Raw genomic sequence first — 21,498 nt, forward strand, 5'->3', positions numbered from 1 at the left:
ATCACTTGTGGCTGAATATGTAAACGAGGATTGTCGTCGCGTGGTCGTTTTTCGTTGTTTGAAACGCTCGAAAGAAAATGGATGATCCTGGAGTCTGGGTCTTAGGGATATATATAGATCCCGAGTTGCGCAAGCATGTTTAGAAGAGATTTGGAATATTGAAAACATTGAATGCTCTCGTAATTTGGATATAAATTTAAAACATAAGAGGATTTATTTACATAGAATGCATTAAATTGCCTAGAATTTTACAAAGGAATCTTTGGCGTACCCATACACTCAGAGGATGATTTAAGGAAGCCCCATCATGCACTGTAAAAGTGTTATCACTAGAGTTTCAACTGCCTCTTTACTTTTCAAATCCCATTGAAGTCTGTGCAAAAGATGTAGTTTTAGAATTGCCCGTGTGTCATTATTACTTGGTCGATTTCAGATCTAAAGTGATGTATGCATGAAGGATAATTCACACCTTCTGTAGATAACATAAAATGTGAAATCGACCAACTTTTTGTATGTTTTTTTATTGTAAATATATCTGTCCAAATTCAAATTTAACCATGCACGTGTGTATGCAGTGGGCGGGCAGTGGTGTCATGTTCACTCACACAGCTGTGCTAACCGCAAGACTTGCTGGGAAGTGCTTAAATCATCCTCTGCCATACACTACTGTTCACATATGAATACCAAAATAATAACATGCATGCGTTTTCTGTATTTCGTCCCTGTATTTCTGTTTGAATCAAGGTTCTGTTCATTCGAGACTTTTCAACGCCCACCACCTATCACCATGAACCACCGGTTGAAGTTTGACAAGAACATAATCTCTAGTCTGTTTGGTACCCATGATGTATATAATAAAACAACATGTCATGCTTATTTCATTGAATGTAAATGATTATTATACAGGAATGTTTTCAAACTGAATTTAGTCGGAATGAATATGGTGTTTTGTGAACCTATGAAATGTTCATAACAAAGGTACACGTGTTCACTGAAAATAGCAATTTTGTGAAAATGAACCCGATGAATAGTATGAAGGCATATTATTTTACAAAAGATAACAATTATTTTAAAATATAAGAAAAATACAAAATCGCGAGGCCAAGCGGTTATTCAGCAAGGTAATTGAGTAAATACTTTTAAACAATGTGCAGCGTTTTTAAAAATGGGTATGAACTCATTTGAAGCGTTGAGTTATCTCGTCGAGTTGCGATATGGGGGTCAAGCCGATTTAGTTTGTGACAATAGCTATTTCAATGATTTTCATTTTTTAATGCATGAATCTAGTTGAAAAAATAATTTGATATGGTCACACCCAGACTTAAGAGATAATGTTATACAAATATTAACTGTCTATGAGTGTGATGGTCGAAATATAATCACGAGGTGAAAGATGGAACAGTACATCTTTCCCCGAGTGATTATATTTCGACCATTACACGAATTTAAGACAGTTAATATTTGTTTTATATCACTCATACATAAATTAAACTACTTAAAATACAATTTAAGATAGGGAATACATATTTTCATCAACATAAACATACTTCACATTTTGGTGTCCACCCGTAACTAAATCAGCGAGTCTAAAAGTCAGCGCACGGCCTGGCGCAGGTGCAGTACGGCGCAGCACTATGATGGTAAACACTATCACACGGAGAGGCTGATGGTAAAAATGATAAATGGCAATCAACCAATGAACTGTCTAGAAGTTATGTATGAGTGATATAAAATCTAATATCGATGGGCTGTGAATTAAACAGAAATACGAAATAAAATGGATGAAATATAATAATGCGGAAAACTTTTTTTTTATTCATACATTCAAAATATTGCTTTAAGGGCTTGGGTATGAACGTTTGGACAGTATTTATTGTGGGACATTAGAGCACATAAGACATATCGAATTGAATTCTGAATACGAAGAATGTCCTTCTGATATCAAATAATTTAGATTTTTTGAAATTCGCAATGTAATCATGGTAATACACATTTTTATGGCAAATGATTAAAAATTGATATTTTTGATATTACACAACTCGAAGTAAACTTTATAAATCTGATGATTTATACTTAAAGTGTATGTAGGTGGGATGAAAAGCCGACGATCAATTTAAAATTTTGACATTTCGTATTGAAGATATAGATTTTTTCCCAAAACACCAAAAAAAAAGGTCTTTTGGGAAAAAGGTCAAAATTTTCAATTGATCGTCGGCTTTTCCTCCCAGCTACATACACTTTAAGAATATACCATTAGATTGATAAAAATTTACTTCGAGGACTGTTAATATAATATATCAAAAATGTGAAAAATATCAAATTTTAATAATTTGTCAAAAAAATTGTATTATATCGTGAATTTCATAAAATGAAAATTAATTGATATCAGAAAGACATTCTTCGTATTCAGAATGCAATTCGATATGTCTGATGTGCTCTCATGTCCCACAAAAAATACTGTCGAAACGCTCAAAACGCTCATTCCAGATCCCTTAAGCTAAAAACATAATAAATCATTTTGTCTTCACAAGCTAACAAACAATATAAAATAAATATATAGAAGAAAAAATGACTGAATGAATAAATAAGTATGACAAACTAATAAATATATTAACGTAAATGATTATGCAAATATATTAACAACTGAGTGGACCAAATTCAAGTAATCAATTAAATAAGTAGGCAACATTATATCAGGCATGAGACTGCACTTTCCTAAAAAACTGAAAAAGCTAAAAATGCGGGTGAAATTGGGCAAGAAGTACCAAAAACAGGCTGAATTTAAAGTTGCGGTAATTTTAACTTAAAAAACCGATTTCTCATACCTGTTATATATATAGGAATATCTTTACGTACATTTAAATGATGAGTGATAAATAAAAAATAAATTTTGGATTTATAAAGCGCCTTTCTCCAGATCGTAGTGGACTCAAAGCGCTGTAATTTCGCTGCAATGGTGAATCATCACAATCAGATCGCATCAACTAGGCCAGTTGCTGCCGAACGGCGCACACCTATCCGCATTTAGTTTGTAACATCCACCAATTATCTGTGCAGCTCCCCAAATTCCATTGGGTGAAGGAAGTTTTTGATAACCGAGAAAATAACTTTCATATGAACTTTTGGGAAATATATGATTATTCGTTCTATAAAGGAGACGTTGGCATGTTCTGAGTTCCTCTTATAATTCCAAAATGTGCGAAATCCTCTTGGAATACTAGGAATATCGATGTAAAATGCTTCCATTCATTTCTTTACATATGATGATAATTATTAAATCAATCATATTTCTTTTTTAGCTTATACGAGAAAATGCAAAAATATTTTTGATTTTGTAATTTCGTATCGTAGGCAACCACTAATGTACAACCACTAATGATCCAAGATTCGAATAACCACATTCAAACCACTTATAATTGAACTAATATGGTTCTATTGCCTTAAAAATCAGTACATATCAGAAATCAAATAAGGGGTTTTTTCTTGAAAGCGTTTTTGTTTTAAATATGTTTCAAAAATCGTATCTTTACATGAAATTAGGTGATCAGATATCACATATCTATATAATATTTAGTGTTAAAAACTGATTCGATCATTTGTTAAATTATAGAACTTTTTAAATGTCAAATGATATATACAAGTAACGCTTAATTGCAATGAGAATTACCGCAAACATTTTAAAAGTGTTTACTTAGTTCAGTTTGAATCCAAAAATCTGTTAAAGTCAATAATACTTACTGCATGTTCAATTCCAAAATAAGTTTTAGTCAATAATTATACTTTCCCAGCAAACACGTTTTCGACATCACTCGCAAAAGGTTAGAAAAGGTTGCCAGAAAACGTTTAAACGTTGGGTTATATAACGGACATATAAAGGGTATAAAACGTTTTCATAACATTCAAAAACATTTGTTGATAACCTACTGCAAATATTCTAATTATAATGTTATTTAAGTGTTGGCACAATATTTGGCAAAAAAAGTTTGCAAAAAAATTTTAAATGACATTTTGAAAACATTTTTAAAATGTTGTTGTAGTGTGTTTTAATACCAAACGTTTTAAAATGTTTCCATGACCTTTATATAACCCGACATTTAATGTTATTAAAATATTTCTATCTAAATCAAAACCCAAAATATGACATTTTTGTGTTTTCTGGGTTGTTGTTTAATTTTGCTTCATACCCTAAAAGACAATCGAGTGTCGTATATATATACAGTAAGCCAAAGAATTAAGGTACCAGTTGTGTTCATCCCTGTATATCCTAAATAAAGACATAATTTTTTTAAAAACAGTCAATACCTTTACTCTTTAGCTCTGATTTAAGGCCTTATTTGTAGAAATTGGTTGAGAATTAAAGAAACGGTGATCTAAAACCTAATGAAGAAACGAAATCAAAAGTTGCACTTTTGTGCTTTAATCAATGAAAGCACGACACCAATTTTAACGTGCTAATCAATGGAAGCGTGGCGCTAGTTCTCTTGTTCACGAGAACTGCAACTTTTATTTACATTGGTATCTTCCGTGGGTTTTGGGATCGCCGTGTCTTTATTTCTCGAACAATTTCAACGAATGAGGTCTTAAATTCGAGCTAAAAGATGCAGCTATTGGCTGCTGGTTCCAATTATGACATATATGTCTATGTTTAGGATATACAGGAGGTGAACATAACTGGTACCTTAATTTTTTGGTGTACTGTATATAATATAATCTTCTTGAACTAGACAACTGTTTGACTAGACTTGCTATGATTATTGCTTGAAATTGAGGTGACCAAAGTTACACATAACGTTTTTGTGCTGGGGCCCACTTTTTACATATGAGATTTTGCATTTGACCTTTGACATAATGAGGTTTTTACTGCCCAACGATATATGTAAAACAATTTTCTATTGCTTATAAAGCAGATAATACTACCGTACACGTTAGATACACTATGGGAGGTTCTTTGAAACTAAATAGGCATTTCTTTAATTGCGCTTATACGTACCACCCCGGATAATGTACACAGACAGCTTACACATGCACCCCCACATACTCCTACTTATACCATGTCATACATATCAGAGACACGCACACCAAAGCTGCCTGGAACGGGGGACGTGGAACAAGTCCTCCGAAAGTTTTCCATAAGGGACGTTCCCCTTGGAGAAATCCATGGGAGACGTCCCTCCAGGAAAAAAATGAAGCAATAAGTGCCCTCTTCCTTTTTAGCCATAAAACATCGTATTTTAGGCCAACACAGGGTGACATTGCGCAATTTTACACTGATCACGCGTCCCAATTCATCAAATACCAAAAATCACCTTAATTTTTGGCTAGATATAGTCTAAAATTAAAACTTTTTCGCGCGTTTTGGTCGCAAATGTTCCAGTAAAACCAGCACAATATATGCTCCTCCGCCACCCATAAATTTTACTGCAGCTGCCGCCACTGCACCCACCCCAACAATCCAAGACAACGTCCGAAAACCAGTATATTGCCCTTCCACCCACGCAAGTCCACCTTGAGAAAAGCTGACTATTATTTCGACATAAGCAGGATCCAATATAGTCCAATACGCTATTCTTACACCATACCACGTATAGCTTTTCATTTTTTCGGTATTACATTGTATGATACAAAATTTAAAACCATTATAAAAAAAACTGTGGCGCACCCAAATGCCACCACGTTTGAATATAGATTGTATAACGAAATCGGGTTCTTGCCCAAAGCAATATAAAGGAAGACAAGCTTACTATTTAAAGAAGCAAGTGACAACACTACGCCACAGATAGTTTGCAGTACATTACAATACACCACCACCCACAGTCTAACTGATCGCACTTACCATCTATCCACCATACTCATTCAATGTTTGATATACAGATGATAAGTACCGAGAGTGCGCTACCAGTGAGCTTTTTAATAGTTTCTTCCGAGATGTATACTTTCACCTGATACCATATAATTCTGCAGTGAATTAGCAGTTTTGATTCGAATAATTATGCGTTCTGTATCGTTATGCACCTGGAATAATAACAGAGGCTTTTACTAAGCCTGGCAGTTATTGTCTTAATTTTTAAACACGCCAAAACTAAGTTTGAAGTCAACATATTCACACATATAGTGCCTGAACTGTGCGTATCTACTGATTATATTTCGGTGCTTATTTGGTAGATACAACTATATTATTAACTCAAAATGGATCTACGTTTATCAACCGTGGTTCTTACAACCTGTTTACTATCGGTGCTTCTTGTAACCTTTGCAGATGCAATTATCACAACTACCTGGGTAAGTTGCTTTTTTACCTCTCTCTAAAACATTTTCTTTCGTTTTATGTTATAAGCAAAACCTGCTCTTATACATAGAAATATGTAAAAGTTTACAACACGTCTTCAGTACTCACATTTTTGTTTCGTATATTTCCGAGAAACCCTTCGCCATCTTCAGCAGGTGGTCACTGGATCAACTAGTCAACATTCAGCTACCACCCGCAGATGACCGAAAAGGGTTTCTCTGAAATTTACGGAACAATAAAACACAGAAAAAGTGAGTGTTGAAAAGTGTTTTAAACTGTTATATTATAAACTAGATATGTTACAGACAAATAATACATAATAGTGCATTGGATTTTGATAAAACCCTTATTCATAAAAAATAAAATGAGTTGATAGTTTATATAATCTGACAAGCTAAAACTGCCTTTGTGAAAATAAAAATGAAAAAAAGCAAGCCCTTCCAGATGAAATTTTTTTCCCAAAAGATGTTTTTGGTGTTTTGGGAAAAAAATCCATATCTTCAATACGAAAGGTAAAAAAATTCAATTGATCGTCGGCTTTTCATCCCACCTACATACACTTTAAGTATAAATCATCAGATATATAAAGTTTACTTCGGGTATTGTTAAATATCAAAAATATCAATTTTTAATCTTTTGCCATAAAATGTGTATTACATTGCGAATTTCAAAAATCAAAATTATTTGATATCAGAAGGACATTCTTCGTATTCAGAATGCAATTCGATATGTCTGATGTGCTCTAATGTCCCACAATAAATACTGTCCAAACGTCCATATCCCTTAAGTGAAAAAGTGAAGAGAAAGTAAACACGTTTTCATCTGTCTAATTAAAAAAAATGCTTCAACAACCATCATCAGAAAGGTATAACAATAAAATCAGTATGGTGTCATAGCTTTACAACAAAAGTACCCGTTGTCAGTCACGGTACATGGGATACTGTGTATTTTGGAGTGCAACGTCACATGTTAGCAATCGATTAAATTTAAGTACTGGACAATAGAGGCCCTGCATGCTTTTATTGATTGGATCCAAACGAAGGATTTGAACCGGTCTCCTTCACCGTAATAATGGCGCAGTGCAGTCCATTTAATAAAATGTTGTCATCAACCTATTTGATCGTAGTGCATTTGTTATGTGTGTGAAACGAACTTTCGCGGTAGATTGCAATCATGCTTTTGTTGAATGCATTTGAGTAGTCCGCTATATTTACGGTATGATACGTCATATGCACAATGTTGTGGAAAATTTATTTACATGTTCCAGCACAATATGATGCAAGTATTTTTCAATGAAAGAAAAGTTAAGTTTGTTAAATCAAGATTTTTACATCGAGTATACTTATAAATCGTTATCTTGGTGTGTCAATAATTAAATATTATGAACATCAGTAATGCATTAATTGGCAAAGCTACGAAGAAGGTTCTTGTCAACGGTTAAATTACACGTAAATATAAATGACAGATACGTCTACAAGACCTTGTACTTGAACAAATCTAATAGAAAAATAGTCTTGTAATTTTCTATTACAAATGAAGCGACAACTAATCCAACTTTCTTAGTAATCCTTTATAATAAAATACTAAGTCCTAGTGACCTTTTGGTATTCTATTCTGTTACCCGGATTTAATTTAAGCGACAGGTTCCTAGTGCGTTTAAAACTTTGAAATTAAGATTTTAAAGTTACCCTTTTTTATTACAAGTATCTAGATGCGCAGCAACGATGGTATATAGTATTAAATACTAAGTCCTAGTGACATTTTGGTATTCTATTCTGCTACCCGGATTTAATTTAAGCGACATAGGTTCATAGTGCGTTTAAAACTTTGAAAATAAGATTTTAAAGTTACTCTTTTTTATTACAAGTATCTAGATGAGCAGCAACGAAGGTATATAATATTGGGCCATTGGCGCCACAGTTTGCCCCTTTTAACAATAGCTCTAAACAGTAATAACCGTAATGCTAATCTGCCTGCCGGTATCTCTACGATTAAGGCAACAATCATTTCACCTTTACGCTTGGTTTGTTTACGGCCCATATGATGAGATCAATATTATCTAGCGGATATATTTACGGGAATATAGCAAATTATGAACGTGCTTTAAGCCACCCAAAATGTCAACCAACCCTGGAATCCTTCTAAGACGCCCAGAGGAAGGACACTTGCTATCCCACAACCTACTGTATTATAGTATAAGTCATTTAAATACATACTCTATATGGTCCTGTGTCACAACCTGGGGTACCTTTGTTTTACATAGTAAAAAAATGAAATGTTTCAAACATTTTACCTACACGTCTCATTTGAAGTGGTTCATCCTCCTGAGCATTTTGACACCTTTTTATGGAAATCGGTTAAAAAATGAGAAAATGCGGGCAACAACAATCACAAAGTAGGTGGGATTTAACCCACCTCTTTTTTCCATATTTACAATCATTCTGAGCAAGTATTAGTCTTTTAAATGACCTTCTGTATTTATTTACTTCGTTTAGATGTCTGGGAGTTCATTTAGACATTTTTTACTAGATTCAAATTTTTAATGGGGGTTTTAGATCAAATTTACGATACGAATCCCTCCTCCTAATCCTCCTCCTCCTAATCCTCAACCACCCTTGGCACATTTCATGCCAAACGGCATAAGAAAATAATTAACAATTATTTTAAAACAGGATAAAAATAAGAGTAATATAGAATAAATTAGCCTCAATTTAAGACCTAATTGAATCTTCTAAGTGAAGGAATACTCAAGCGACACTGTTTTGAAGTCCAAGCTGCACATCAAAATGTAACAAAACCACAAAACAGGATCATATGTATACTGAAATAATAATGTGGGGGTTGTTACACATTTTCCAAGCGATTCACTTTTGTGTCATTGCATTAGCAAACGAGACATAAAGATAAAGAGTCATTGTTTTTCCAATTTCATGTTATGTTACTTTGCTACGTCAACCCTTGAATACTCTTACATGTTATGTTCGCTTCTGCGGATAAAAATGCCACATTGTAAAACGTTTTTGACGTTTGGGGCCTTTGATATGTACATTACACACTAATTTTGTTAAATTAGACTCCTTTACTTCTGTAAAATAATGCAATAAATGGTAAGCATTATCACGAATTCTAAGGTTTGGTTTCGAGGTTTAGGGTTACGGTTTATGTGTAGGGTTCGGGTTTAGGGTTCCTTACATGAAGATAAGACCAAACAATCTCTGTGATTAGTTCGCAAGGCATGTTGGGAACTCTTTTTTCAAGCTGAAATAGGCGCCGATACCAGCAGGTTGGGAAGCTTGTTTAAGATAGTGACCTTTATATGCGCAATTTTCTTTAAGGTATTGCTGCAAGGTGGTTGGATGGAATTAGGTATTGCTGCAAGGAACGGAATTAGGGTAGTTAAAATAAGGTGTGAAAAAAGTAAAGTAAAAAAAAAAATAAAACAAGGTCGTATTAATAGAATTATTATATAATTTCAAATATCTTATCAAAATAGGAAAGCGTGAAGAAAGAACAGAAGAAAAAATATTATGTGTGTTTAATAAAATCTTGCTTTAGCTTTTAAATTGGCTAAAATACTTTATTGGCATATTAAGCCTCACTTAACTCTTTAAAGTAAAGGCAATGTTGATAAAACAAGTTCGTATTAATAGAATTATTATATAATTTCAAATATATTATCAAAATAGGAAAGCGTGAAGAAAGAACAGAAGAAAAAAAATATGTGTGCTTAATATTATCTTGCTTTAGCTTTTAAATTAGCTAAAACACTTTATTGGCTTATTAAGCCTCACTTAACTCTTTAAAGTAAAGGCAATGTTGTCCATATTTGGCGCAATGAATGAACTATGAAATTTACTTGTCAATAAGAACATTACTTTATATTACAGCTTAATATAAACATCCTATTGCATCTAAGCGTTATTTCATGCTTTAATGAACATAATCAGTAACCAAAAACTATATTATTTTGCGGAAAGGTTACAGGGTAAGTGACTAATTAATTCGTTATCAACATACTTACTTACGTAAACGATTCAGTTTAGTTTAGTGCATCTTTAAGGTAGTGACGAGAGTATTAACCGTGCATAACGTAAATAAGACAGCCCGTTCCATTAAATTGAATATAGGTAAAACAGTCAAATTGTGCCTTCATCATAAAATGTATATAAAATGAACAAGTTGTGGCCAAAATTCGGTCTAGCGGTTCTTGAATTTAAAAACTGAAAGATACTCGTTGAGGTACCTTAGCAAAGTATGTCGACAACAACCTTGCTGTGTGCAATCACCTAGTCACTTTATACAGGTACTTATTTCCGATCTCATCGAAGCGTATACTGATTGACATATAGGAGTCAATTGAGTTGAAAGCAAGCAGACAATAATTACGTAGCGAGCGAGTAATAGGTACGAGGTGACTTTTAAGAGGGCATGAAAGGTGGAGAAAATCTGTAAATGTGTAAAACGTAAGTAATAAGGAAATGAGGTATGACCTTGATTTGTATGGTGAACATTTCCTGTGCAAGCTGTGTGTATGACATCGCAATATCACCGAAAAATGGTTATTCGTGGTTGCGAGAAGAGGTAAAATCACAAAGTATTTCATTTATTTCGATTTAGCTGCTTAAGGGGTCGGCCATCCACCTTTGCACAGTATTTTTCTGGGACCTGGGGCACATCAGACATATCGAATTGCATTCTGATTACGAAGAATGTCCTACTGATATTAAGTAATTTTGATTTTGTTTTGCGATATAATACAAATTTTATGGCAAATTATTAAAAATTTATATTTTTTATATTAAACAGTCCTCGAAGTAAAATTTATAAATCTAATTATATTAACTTTTGTGTGTGTACAAATGTGTATCTTCAATATGAAAGGGCAAAATTTTCCACAGATCTTCGGCTTTTCTTCCCAGCTACATACACATCCCGACACACCCCAATTAATATTTAGCACATGCGGTGTATGCAGACCCCTTTCAGACTAGCCTTGACACATTGTGAAGAAATGTTCCATACTTGATGTCAAGTCTGTAATTTTGTTACTGACCGGTTTGAGAAGACCTTCCTTGTTTTGGAGTAGACCCTACTTTAATCAGGAGTATTTTTTTGTGTTCCTTATTATGTTTTATTAAAATACTTATTATTTTAAAAACAGTTTATTACTATATTTGAGTCTTTGAACATAAAGCTGCTCAACTTAAAACTACCATAAACATTTGATATAATTCTTGCAATGAGAAAAAAGTGGAATGGAAAAGTGGGCAGCGATAGTGACTCTTTGAACTAGTTGTTTATATTACCCACTTCTGCAACTTTAATATTTTATTAATGCCAACTTAAATTTTATAAATGTTAAAAACTGTTTAATATGTACAATAACATCAAAAATTTAGGGTTAAAAAGACAAAACAACCTCATAAATTTTATTGTAAGCATTACTATTCTTATTACCAGAATAACCGTAATTTAACCGAAATCCTAAACTAACACCTGAATTTGTCAAGGCAAAATACAAACACTCGATACTCGAATCGAGTAGCTGAGAAGATTCTGTTCTGCATATAAGGTGTAATGCTGGTTTCATACTACCCTGCCGCTTGCCGCTGAGCGGCGTGGTGCAGACAAATGGACACAATAAAGGCTTGTCATTGGTTGAAACGGCCGCTGCGGCAGGAAAGTATGACGGGCGCTTAAAACGGTATGCAATGAGGGTAACTAAAGTTGTGATCACCGAAAAGTTCAGCCAATATAATACAGGAGAATATCACGCCAGTTCCATTCATTAAAACACGTTTAACATGTTTAATGTAAACAATGTTATTTCTCCACATGTCGTGCCATGGTACGATCATATGACGAAGTCTTCTAATCTTGGCGATACTTCTTTTCCTGCGGTAAACATGACATTCATCTATTTTTTAAATAACGCATTGAGAAGCTTCAAGAAGTTGTCACTTTCTAATACCTAAAACGAATTCATTTATTTTTGGGTTTAAATACTTTTTGCCCTTCTTTTTGTAAGGCAATACTCCACCTTTATCATGCGAACGCAATTGCATCACACGAAAAACTTGGACCCAATATTCCAGACTGAAAGTCTGACCCAAAGAAGATTATCACAACATCCCAGAATGATTTTATACATAAATGCGTCATTATATTCTTTAATATGCAAATAACCAATTTCACACTGTAATGGCTTTGTTCAATGGAAAATTGCATGTATCAGGAACCAGTTTTAAAATGTTTTGCAAAAGCATTGTGTATTGTGGTGTTGTTGTGAAAATCCCGGTGAAAATCGTCTTTGAAAGCAAACAATGAGAAACAACGTTGTTCAATCACATTCTGTCTTCAATATTATTTTCAGTACTTCCCTTTGAATTCGCACTGACATTAAAAAAAAGTCTTAATGAAATGCATTTTTTCGTTTTTATTCTTTCTTGATAGTACATCATTCAATTTGAAGTAAAGGGTATCGATGTTATAAGGAAATTGACACCAAATTTAAAGTAACACTTAAAGAAGTGTTTTTGTAAACAACACAGAAGATTGATTTTGAAGTGGGCGTTTCAAATTCATCTGTCTCCCAGCTACCCGATGGTTAAGCACGGTTTGGACACAGGGGATAGCATGACCTCATTTAGCACAGATATTTACTTATTTGCATATTCCTATTATGTGCCTCCACATCTAAACTTTGCGTTTCGCGAACCATGCCACTATTTCTAAGTTTATCTCAAAAAACAAATTGATAACAATACGCTTGTTTGAATTCATTTGAACACACTTCCCATCTAGACGTAGGATCGGGACAAGAAAAGGAACAGTTGGAAATACTATTGACTTTGGATAACTGTTGTTTCTTGTACTTTCTCTCTCCCTCTCTTTCTCTCTCGCCCTCTCCCTCTATATCCCTCCCCTATCCCCCTCTCTCTTTCTCATATGATCAAATCAACATTTTGTTTGAGTTTTTTTTTATCACAAAACATTATAAAACAAAGGTCAGGTTAGTTGAAAAAAAGCCACAAAAATTAATACGTATTCTACACTAATTATCTGTCACAAGAATGTCCTGGTTGTTCGTCAATATCAGCATAATCCAATAGAAAAATATGTGATTCTTAATGGAATACATACCGTTTAATTAGATATTTTTCAAAATCAAAATTGACAAACATAACGAGAGGTTCCTTTAACGTATGCTGCTAAAGCACTTGCAAAAGCTTTCCGGCAACTTTTTTTATTTATTAAAAATCGTTGGAAAACACCAAGTACCAAATTACACAATTCTCAGAAGCGAAAGTCTGTATAAAAAATTCAACAAATACCAAACATATAATTGCAGATCAAACTTATACATTGAATAACATTGACTTATTTTAATGCAAATCTAATCTAAGTTTGAAGCCCAAAAATATTAATATTAATGACCACTTTGAATTCAATGTAAAATCTTTAAAGGTCCATCTTAAAATCTACCACTAAAAGAACACACCAAAGAAAAATATAACAAGTGTGTTACTTCAAAAGCAAACCGTTGCCCATATGGTGACTGATACTATAATGGCATTACCATTGTTGTACAAAATGCTAATCGTATAGTCATTGTGCGGCTTATGGGATTAGTTCCTATTGGTCAGCTGGTGACGGGTTAATCATTAGCTTTAGGGCTTCATTAAAAGGGTGCTGCTTTTAGGATTTTCCACCCAGAAAAGGTCACGGCTTAAAGCTTACAGCACCAGCCGGTACTATAAAGGTAGCGACATTGACACAATTTCACGAACGTAATTAATGTTATGAGCTTTTTAATTAAGCACTCTTTTTACATTGATCAAGGTTGTAAATAGTTAAAGTAAATGGTTTTAAAGCATCATCTTCTGACTGGTCAATGACTGGACGTAAGATAATGCAACACGGTTGTTTGATAGCAGTAAAACTACATCATTTTTAAGAAAAGGTGAATACTGATGGCGCTATTTATCTTAAATCATGTTTCTATCTTTACAAGGGGCAGACACTGCTATAATTGTATTAAAACATCAGAAAAAGAGTAACAAATAGCAACGAAATGTTCAAAACACTTTTTATCAAAAAATGTTAGGAATATATTATATTATTTGGCTAAATTAAATTAAAAATATATGTAAATAGCGCCTCAATTTGCACACAAATATACAATTCATAGAATAAAAACTACAACAAAAAAGCAGAAAAAGATGAATAACTTGAAAAAGAAACGAAAATCTATGTTAAAAACAGCTGGAAATATATGTACACATCAATGTGATAGTTGATGGTATTGTCCAGGTCTAGAATTACGAGTATAATATAATGGGGTTTTTTTTAGAAATTTTAATAGATGATCACATCAAACAATCGTGGAAAATCAATGTTAAATGTCATTTCAGATATGAAAATCAAATTACTACATTGGTACCGACCACTATAAATCAAACTTAGGAGAGTTAATGACAGGGGAGTTTGAAGCCCGAAAAGAATATTAATGAGCACTTATATATATAGTTAATGTGAATCTTTAAAAAGTCCATCATAAATATGACACTGTTTCTGTAGTGAAAACACCAGGATAAATATATAACTGATGTGTTTGGCATAGACAGGTGTTGCTTAAAAGCAACCCGTCACCCACAGAGGGCAGGTGAGAATCAGAGGATGATTTAAGCACTACCCAACCTCCACTGGGGTCAACTTGCGGTTAGCACAGCTGTGTGAGTGAACATGACACCACTGCTTGCCCACTGCATTGACGTGCATGGTTAAATTTGAATTTGGACTGATATATTTACAATAAAAACACATTCAAAATGTTGGTCGATTTCATATTTTATGTTATCTACAGAAGGTGTGAATTATCCTTTGTGCATACATCACTTTTGTTCTGAAATCGACCAAGTAATAATGACACACATACAGTTCTAAAACAACATCTTTTGCTCAGAGTTCAATTGGATTTGAAAAGTTAAGTGGCAGTGCATGATGGGGCTTCCTTAAATCATCCTCTGGGTGAGAATACATGTATTGTATAATGACATTTAACATTGTGATGCACATAACGCAAATCGTATGGTGATTTAGCGGATTTCTTTCCTACGGGAATTACGGGATTAGTTTCTATTGGTTGAAGGTTAATATCATTAGCTTAAGGGCTTCATTAAAATGTTGCAGCATTTTGGACTTTCCACCTATAAAAGGTCACAGCTTAAAGCCTACAGCGCCGACCGGTACTCTAAAGGTAGCGATATAGACACAATTTTACGGACAGAATTAATATTTTACGAGCTTTTTAATTGATGCACATCTTCTGAATGGTCAATGACTGGGATTCCGTATACATAGTAACATAATGAAATTAAGATACATTGATATTGAATTATTTTAATATCAATCCTTTGTCTAACTAAGAGGAGTCTGAATCCCCAAAAGATGGAAATATTATTAATGAGAGCTTTGAATTTAATATAAAATCTTTAAAGGTCTGTCATAAAATCATAAAAATCTAGCACTAAATGAACACACCAATATATAACTGGTGTGTTTGGCATTCAAATGTGTTACGTCAGAACCAAACCGTCAGCCACAGGATGGCTGAGATTATAATGACATTTAACATTGCGGCACATAATGCTAATTGTATTAATTCTAGGGATCATTTAAGGGGGTACTACACCCCTGCCCAATTTTGTGCCTATTTTTGCATTTTTCTCAAAAATTACAGCACATTAGTGACAAGTAAGATATGTATATTATAGGGGCATGGACTACAACTACTGTACTGAAAATTCAGCAACTCAAAGCAAGTAGTTATTGATTTATTGATCAAATATTGGTTTTCCTCATTTTTGACTGTAACTCCACAACTGTTGTCTGTGCTGAAATAAAATTTCCAGTGCAGTAGTTGTAGTCCTTGCCCCTATAATATACATATCTTATTGTCCCCAATGTGCTATAAATTTTGAGAAAAATGCAAAAATAGGCACAAAATTGGGCAGGGGTGTAGTACCCCCTTAAATGATCCCTAGAATTAATACAATTAGCATTATGTGCCGCAATGTTAAATGTCATTATATAAAAGGTTGCAGGATTGTTTTCACCCATAAGCAATCACAGAGAATATTTCTATCCAAATGTCGTAACTTCGCACTGCGTTTGGACCTTAAGGTTGGCAACTATTTTAAACTGTTGAGAATGGTAGTGAGCTTTGGCAAAATTTGCATTGATCATTTCATAGTGAGTGTTTAGAAGAATTCAAATACCACAGCTATACTTTTGTAGATCATGTGGTTCTTGAGCTATGTTGTAAAGAGGGCTGAAACAACAACACTTTTGTAAAACGTACATAACTCATTAACAACAATAAATCAAGCAAGTTTTAAAAGTATATGATTTGTAGAATGAACTTTTGCAAAACATCAAAGTGTTATATTTTAATAATATATTGATTTAGACAATGAAAATCATTTTTTTGACTGCTTCGACCAACAATATCTCGCGTACCCTTAAAAGGTAGCCATCCGTGCACAAGCTAAGGGAAGAAACACAAACGACGTTTAAAATTAGTCTGCTTTCTGATCTAATTGATGTTAAGTGATAACAACAATATTTAGTTAAGCAATGATTGTACTTGAATATACAAGTGTCACGATAGCATACTGAAATGAGATTTCATAAATGAACAGGCTACATTACAGATGACACGCTAGAAAAGCTGTCAATCCCTCAAGCCACTGTAAGTAGCACGTCTCACATCAGTCTTAAATATCACTTAAGGGAAATGGAGACATTAAATAAAGATAATAATTTACAAGATAACCAATGCTTAATGGTCAAGTATCTAAATCATATATCAGTGTGTGTTAGATAAATTAGTTTAGACAGCAGTATCTCACACAATAGGAACCCCAAAGGGAGTGGCGACATTACACGTTCAAAATATTGAATTATTAAAGTGTGCTTTTGGGAGTAGCTAATGTAGATAGAGAACTATATTCAAAGCATTCGGTTAATGCTCTGCATGCTAGCCATGCGCTTCAATGGAAAAAGTTCAAGTTTTGAAATATTTTCTCAAAATATCAAGAGCTATCTTAAGAACTACTGAACCAATACTAGGCTTATTTGTACTCATTTTAGTGCATTTTTCATGCTGATTCCAAATATGGTCATAAAAATTTACATTTCTGAAATTTTTTAATTTTTAAATTTTTTGAAACATGTCGTCTGCAGTCAACACCCGCGTGAAGAGAGTTAAGATTGATAACATCTTAGTGGATTACCCACGGTCTGCCCGTGCGCACCCCGAACTCTATACGCCAAGCTTAACCCCTTGAGGTTAACAAGAGATGTTATTTCCAGTACTTGTTCGGTGACATTTACCCGCCTATAAGTGCTTAAAAAAGAGGCAGAATCCCTTGCCAACAAATTGCTCTGATTTCCAAAGCTGCCGTATTTGTGGCGTCAAATAACCGAGGAAGAGATTTGTTCTTACCATTGCGCTCCTCGTTCGCTGCATATTCCAGCATCCATGGTTGATGACGTCATCAAGCGCTTATACTTCAGACTGGCTTGAGCTAGAAGTGGCTCTCGAATTGAAGTTCAACCTTTGGCAAGTTTATTACAATGCGTACATCTAGAGCGACATGCATCCAGGTTGAGGAAGATAATTAGCAAATTTTCAAATTGATGAAGCATCTACAAAAAACAATCACTGGGTTCATTAATGCTCTGCGTGCTAGCCATGCGCTTCAACGGAAAAATTTGAAGTTTTGAAATATTTTCTCAAAATATCAAGGGCTATCTTAAAAACTACTGGACCAATACTAGGCTTGTTTGTACTCATTTTAATGCATTTTTCATGCTTATTCCAAATATGGTCATGACAATATACATTACTGAAATTTTGAATTTTTAAAAACTTTTTAAACTTGTCGTCTGCAGACAACACCCGCGTGAAGAGAGTTAATATACTCCCAGATCTAAATTTTTTATCTTAATTATATTTTACTCTTTAATGAAAATATTATTTATCTTGTTTTAGCTAATTTATTACAAAGGGTTTCATCAACTGCTACAATTGGAAGCAATATTACGAGCTGCATTAGATTCCACATCGAAAGTTATGATTAGATCCAAGTTGTGTTCATACAGAGCTAGTCAATTTGTCGCAAATCACATCCTGCACAAGTTCATATACCTTTAGATAAACAGTAACTACATCTGTATCACAAGCGCGCCTCTTTGCTTACTGATGCTACTGGCAGTCACTTGTCGGGTGCAGTCTGAATTAATGGGACGCACAAACACAGTATGAGGCAACACGGTAACCACTCAGTCGACGTATTACATCATCGTTCTGTTATTACGTCATACTTGCTTAATATCTTCAGTGCGACCACAATTATTTCGTGCCCGATCACATTATGTAATATAAAGGAGAACCGCACCTAATACCAATATAAGGCATGTTATTATTTAATATTTTGCATGTTAATTTCAAACATTTCTATAGCAATGTCACAAAGGGAAATGCATTTTGTGTTCAAATATGAAGGATATGTTGGCTTGGACACTTACAACGCGCCTGTACTGTAACAGTGTTTTCTAAATGTCGAAGCGGAGCGGACCACGCGGGTTGAGGACCCACTTGAAGTGTGTTATTTACAGGGTGGTGGTGTTAAGTGTCTACTTGATTTCGTTATGGCTAATTATTTAAACTATACGGTTAACTTTAAGGCTTAAAGCAGGTATCATATTATAGAGTAAAGTACCTTACGCACTGAGGCGTGCGTGTAATATTCTGGATCATGAGCCACAAAATGCTAGGTGTTTCAAAAACGTGTAACGGTTTCAAATGAACATAGATATTATAGGTTCCGAACTTATAGGTTCCCCCCTAATACTTTTTAAAATAAGTCGAAAATAATTTTTGAATTGTAAAAATGTAAATGAGTATGTATAGCCCTATTTGTTTTACACACATGGGCAAATTCATAGCGTCTCAATGGTTAATGGTGTAAGAAAAGAGGCCATTTTAAAAGTACATAGTACATTTTATTGAGTACATAGCAGTCAGGTTTTCTTTAACAAACAGATGAATAGACCTGGTCTACTGTATTGTTTGAGAGTTGACTCCTATGGACTCAGATGCAACTTTTAACACTTTTTAAAACGGTCTCTTTTTTACATAATGAACCATTGTGAATGAACTTTTTATACGTTTGCATTTCGTCAAATATGTTTCGATTTATTTTAAAAAGTATTGAGGGGGAACTTATAAGGTGCGGACCCTATAGCACGGGAGGAATACAATCGGCTCAAGTGTTAACCTTTTTAATCAATTCTTTGTCACTTCTTTGTCACTTATAACTTGTGTAACTTAGCCAATTGGCTTTGGTCAGAGCAAAAAATTATTTTCATTCACGAAAGTTCGAGCAACTTTAATTTATGACCCTTGTACAACAAACAAATCGACCGTAGACCTTTTATAAACTATGTAGATCGCATGCGCACAAATTTTACATTTTTGTGATCCACGGGACCAGTTAATAATTTGACATGTTGTTATAATTTTGAAGTGTATTTTTTAATAGCCCTAACCCCACGGTGTAGCCATTTTGGTGTCACAATAATTTTTGACATACAACATATAAGAACCGTGTTTTCCTAAATTAACTAAAACTTTTACTACGTACTACACCCTTGTTGACATTTTGAAAATGGAAAAAGTTCACATAAGAAATTAAAATGCCTCGTCGTTTCTGGTAAAATAGTTCACCGAACTTTGGTTGTCTTTTTCTAAAAATGTGACTCTTTTACTATTCGACAAACGATCAAACCCGTATCTCATTATATTTAAACCCGGTAACTTTAACACAAGTAACGTTGAATAAGCGATGATGATGAAAAAAGCTTGAAACATGAGTGTTTGCTACCTAAATACTAGACGACTCCATGGAATAACCCCAGGAGATAGCATTCAAATAAACATCCGATTCGTACTTGAACAGCTGGCTTTTAACAACCCTAGCTTCAATATCGGATGAGGTAATCGGGTTATCTTATTTTAAGGTTTTCTATTTTTCTGCTTTAATTTAAAAACACTTTCTCTGGATTCTTTCTTTCATTCTTTCCTTTTCTAGGCCTGAAGAATTTTTTATACACTGGTTTAACTTTTTAACTAGTTTTAAAAGTGACCATCGTTCTCGCAAACGCGAGCAGTTTGTAGGTGGCGATGACGTGGGGTCTTAAAGGCTAACAGCTTTTGAATTAAAGACTGCTGACTAAATCTGTGTCATGTTTGTGTAGGCCGTGTAAAACACTAAACGAGTATTAAAGGCTTATGTAGTCTACGTAATGAGATTTAGTGTTTTAAAATCACTAATCAGACAGGACTCGCAGTGAAGTATACTTTTAAAGGCGGTCAACCATTAGAGAATGAATTTGGAGAAAAGAAGACATTCTTTGATGTATTTCTGAGCTCAATCATCTGAAATTACTGGAGCGTGAGCCACCCAGGCTGGTGGCTCAGCATAGTATTTTATTAACAGAAGGTTTTCTCAAATTCATTTCCTAATGATATTATTATTAATAAAAAAAAAAGTGTCTGTCACCTGTTTCAAGTAAAGATGGGTATTTTTTTAAACTGTATGTTGACATTCTGTGTATTTTTTTATAAAAATTTATGATAAACCTCGCTTCAATTTGTTTTAACCATTGTTTGTTTGCCTGCTGGGATGTTGGGGTGGTTATTGGTTTGCATATCAATAGTCCAGGAGAAATGCCTTCATTTTGTTAGAAGCCCCTATGTTAAGGGGTTTTTTAAGTGACATGAAACAAGTGCTGCACTGTTTTTTTTTATTCGGTTGCTTGTAGCTTTTTGTGAATGCATTTATAAGGGGTAGGCCTATATTTTTCTTTTTGCCTCCTTTTGTGCATATGAAATAATAACACGGAAAAATAATGGCATGATGGACGGGTTTATTATATAATAAACATACATTTTTCACCAGGTTCGCCGTCGCAAATAATAAAGGAGGCAAGTAGAACAAGTGATCCCTGGGAATCGAACCAAGGACCTCAGGTTTACAAGACCTGTGCCTTAACCACTTGGCCACGGGAGCTTCATGAATATGCTGGTCCCCGGGGCTGGTGCAATTCGAACCTATAAGGGGTCACTTTTAAGAACTTATATC

General features: G+C 34.1%; 1 protein-coding gene across 1 annotated transcript in view; it reads left to right on the forward strand.

Annotated features, from left to right (window-relative positions):
- Positions 1 to 5,730: 5,730 nt before the first annotated feature.
- LOC140170344 (uncharacterized) overlaps positions 5,731 to 21,498 on the forward strand; it is a 44,899-nt gene continuing 29,131 nt past the window's right edge. Inside the window, exon 1 of the mRNA XM_072193711.1 lies at positions 5,731 to 6,279. Coding sequence (XP_072049812.1) covers positions 6,187 to 6,279 — 93 coding nt within the window. The 5' untranslated portion in view covers positions 5,731 to 6,186. The remainder of the gene's footprint in view (positions 6,280 to 21,498) is intronic.

This window comes from Amphiura filiformis, chromosome 14 (genome assembly GCF_039555335.1).
Source record: "Amphiura filiformis chromosome 14, Afil_fr2py, whole genome shotgun sequence".
Lineage (NCBI taxonomy): Eukaryota > Metazoa > Echinodermata > Ophiuroidea > Amphilepidida > Amphiuridae > Amphiura > Amphiura filiformis.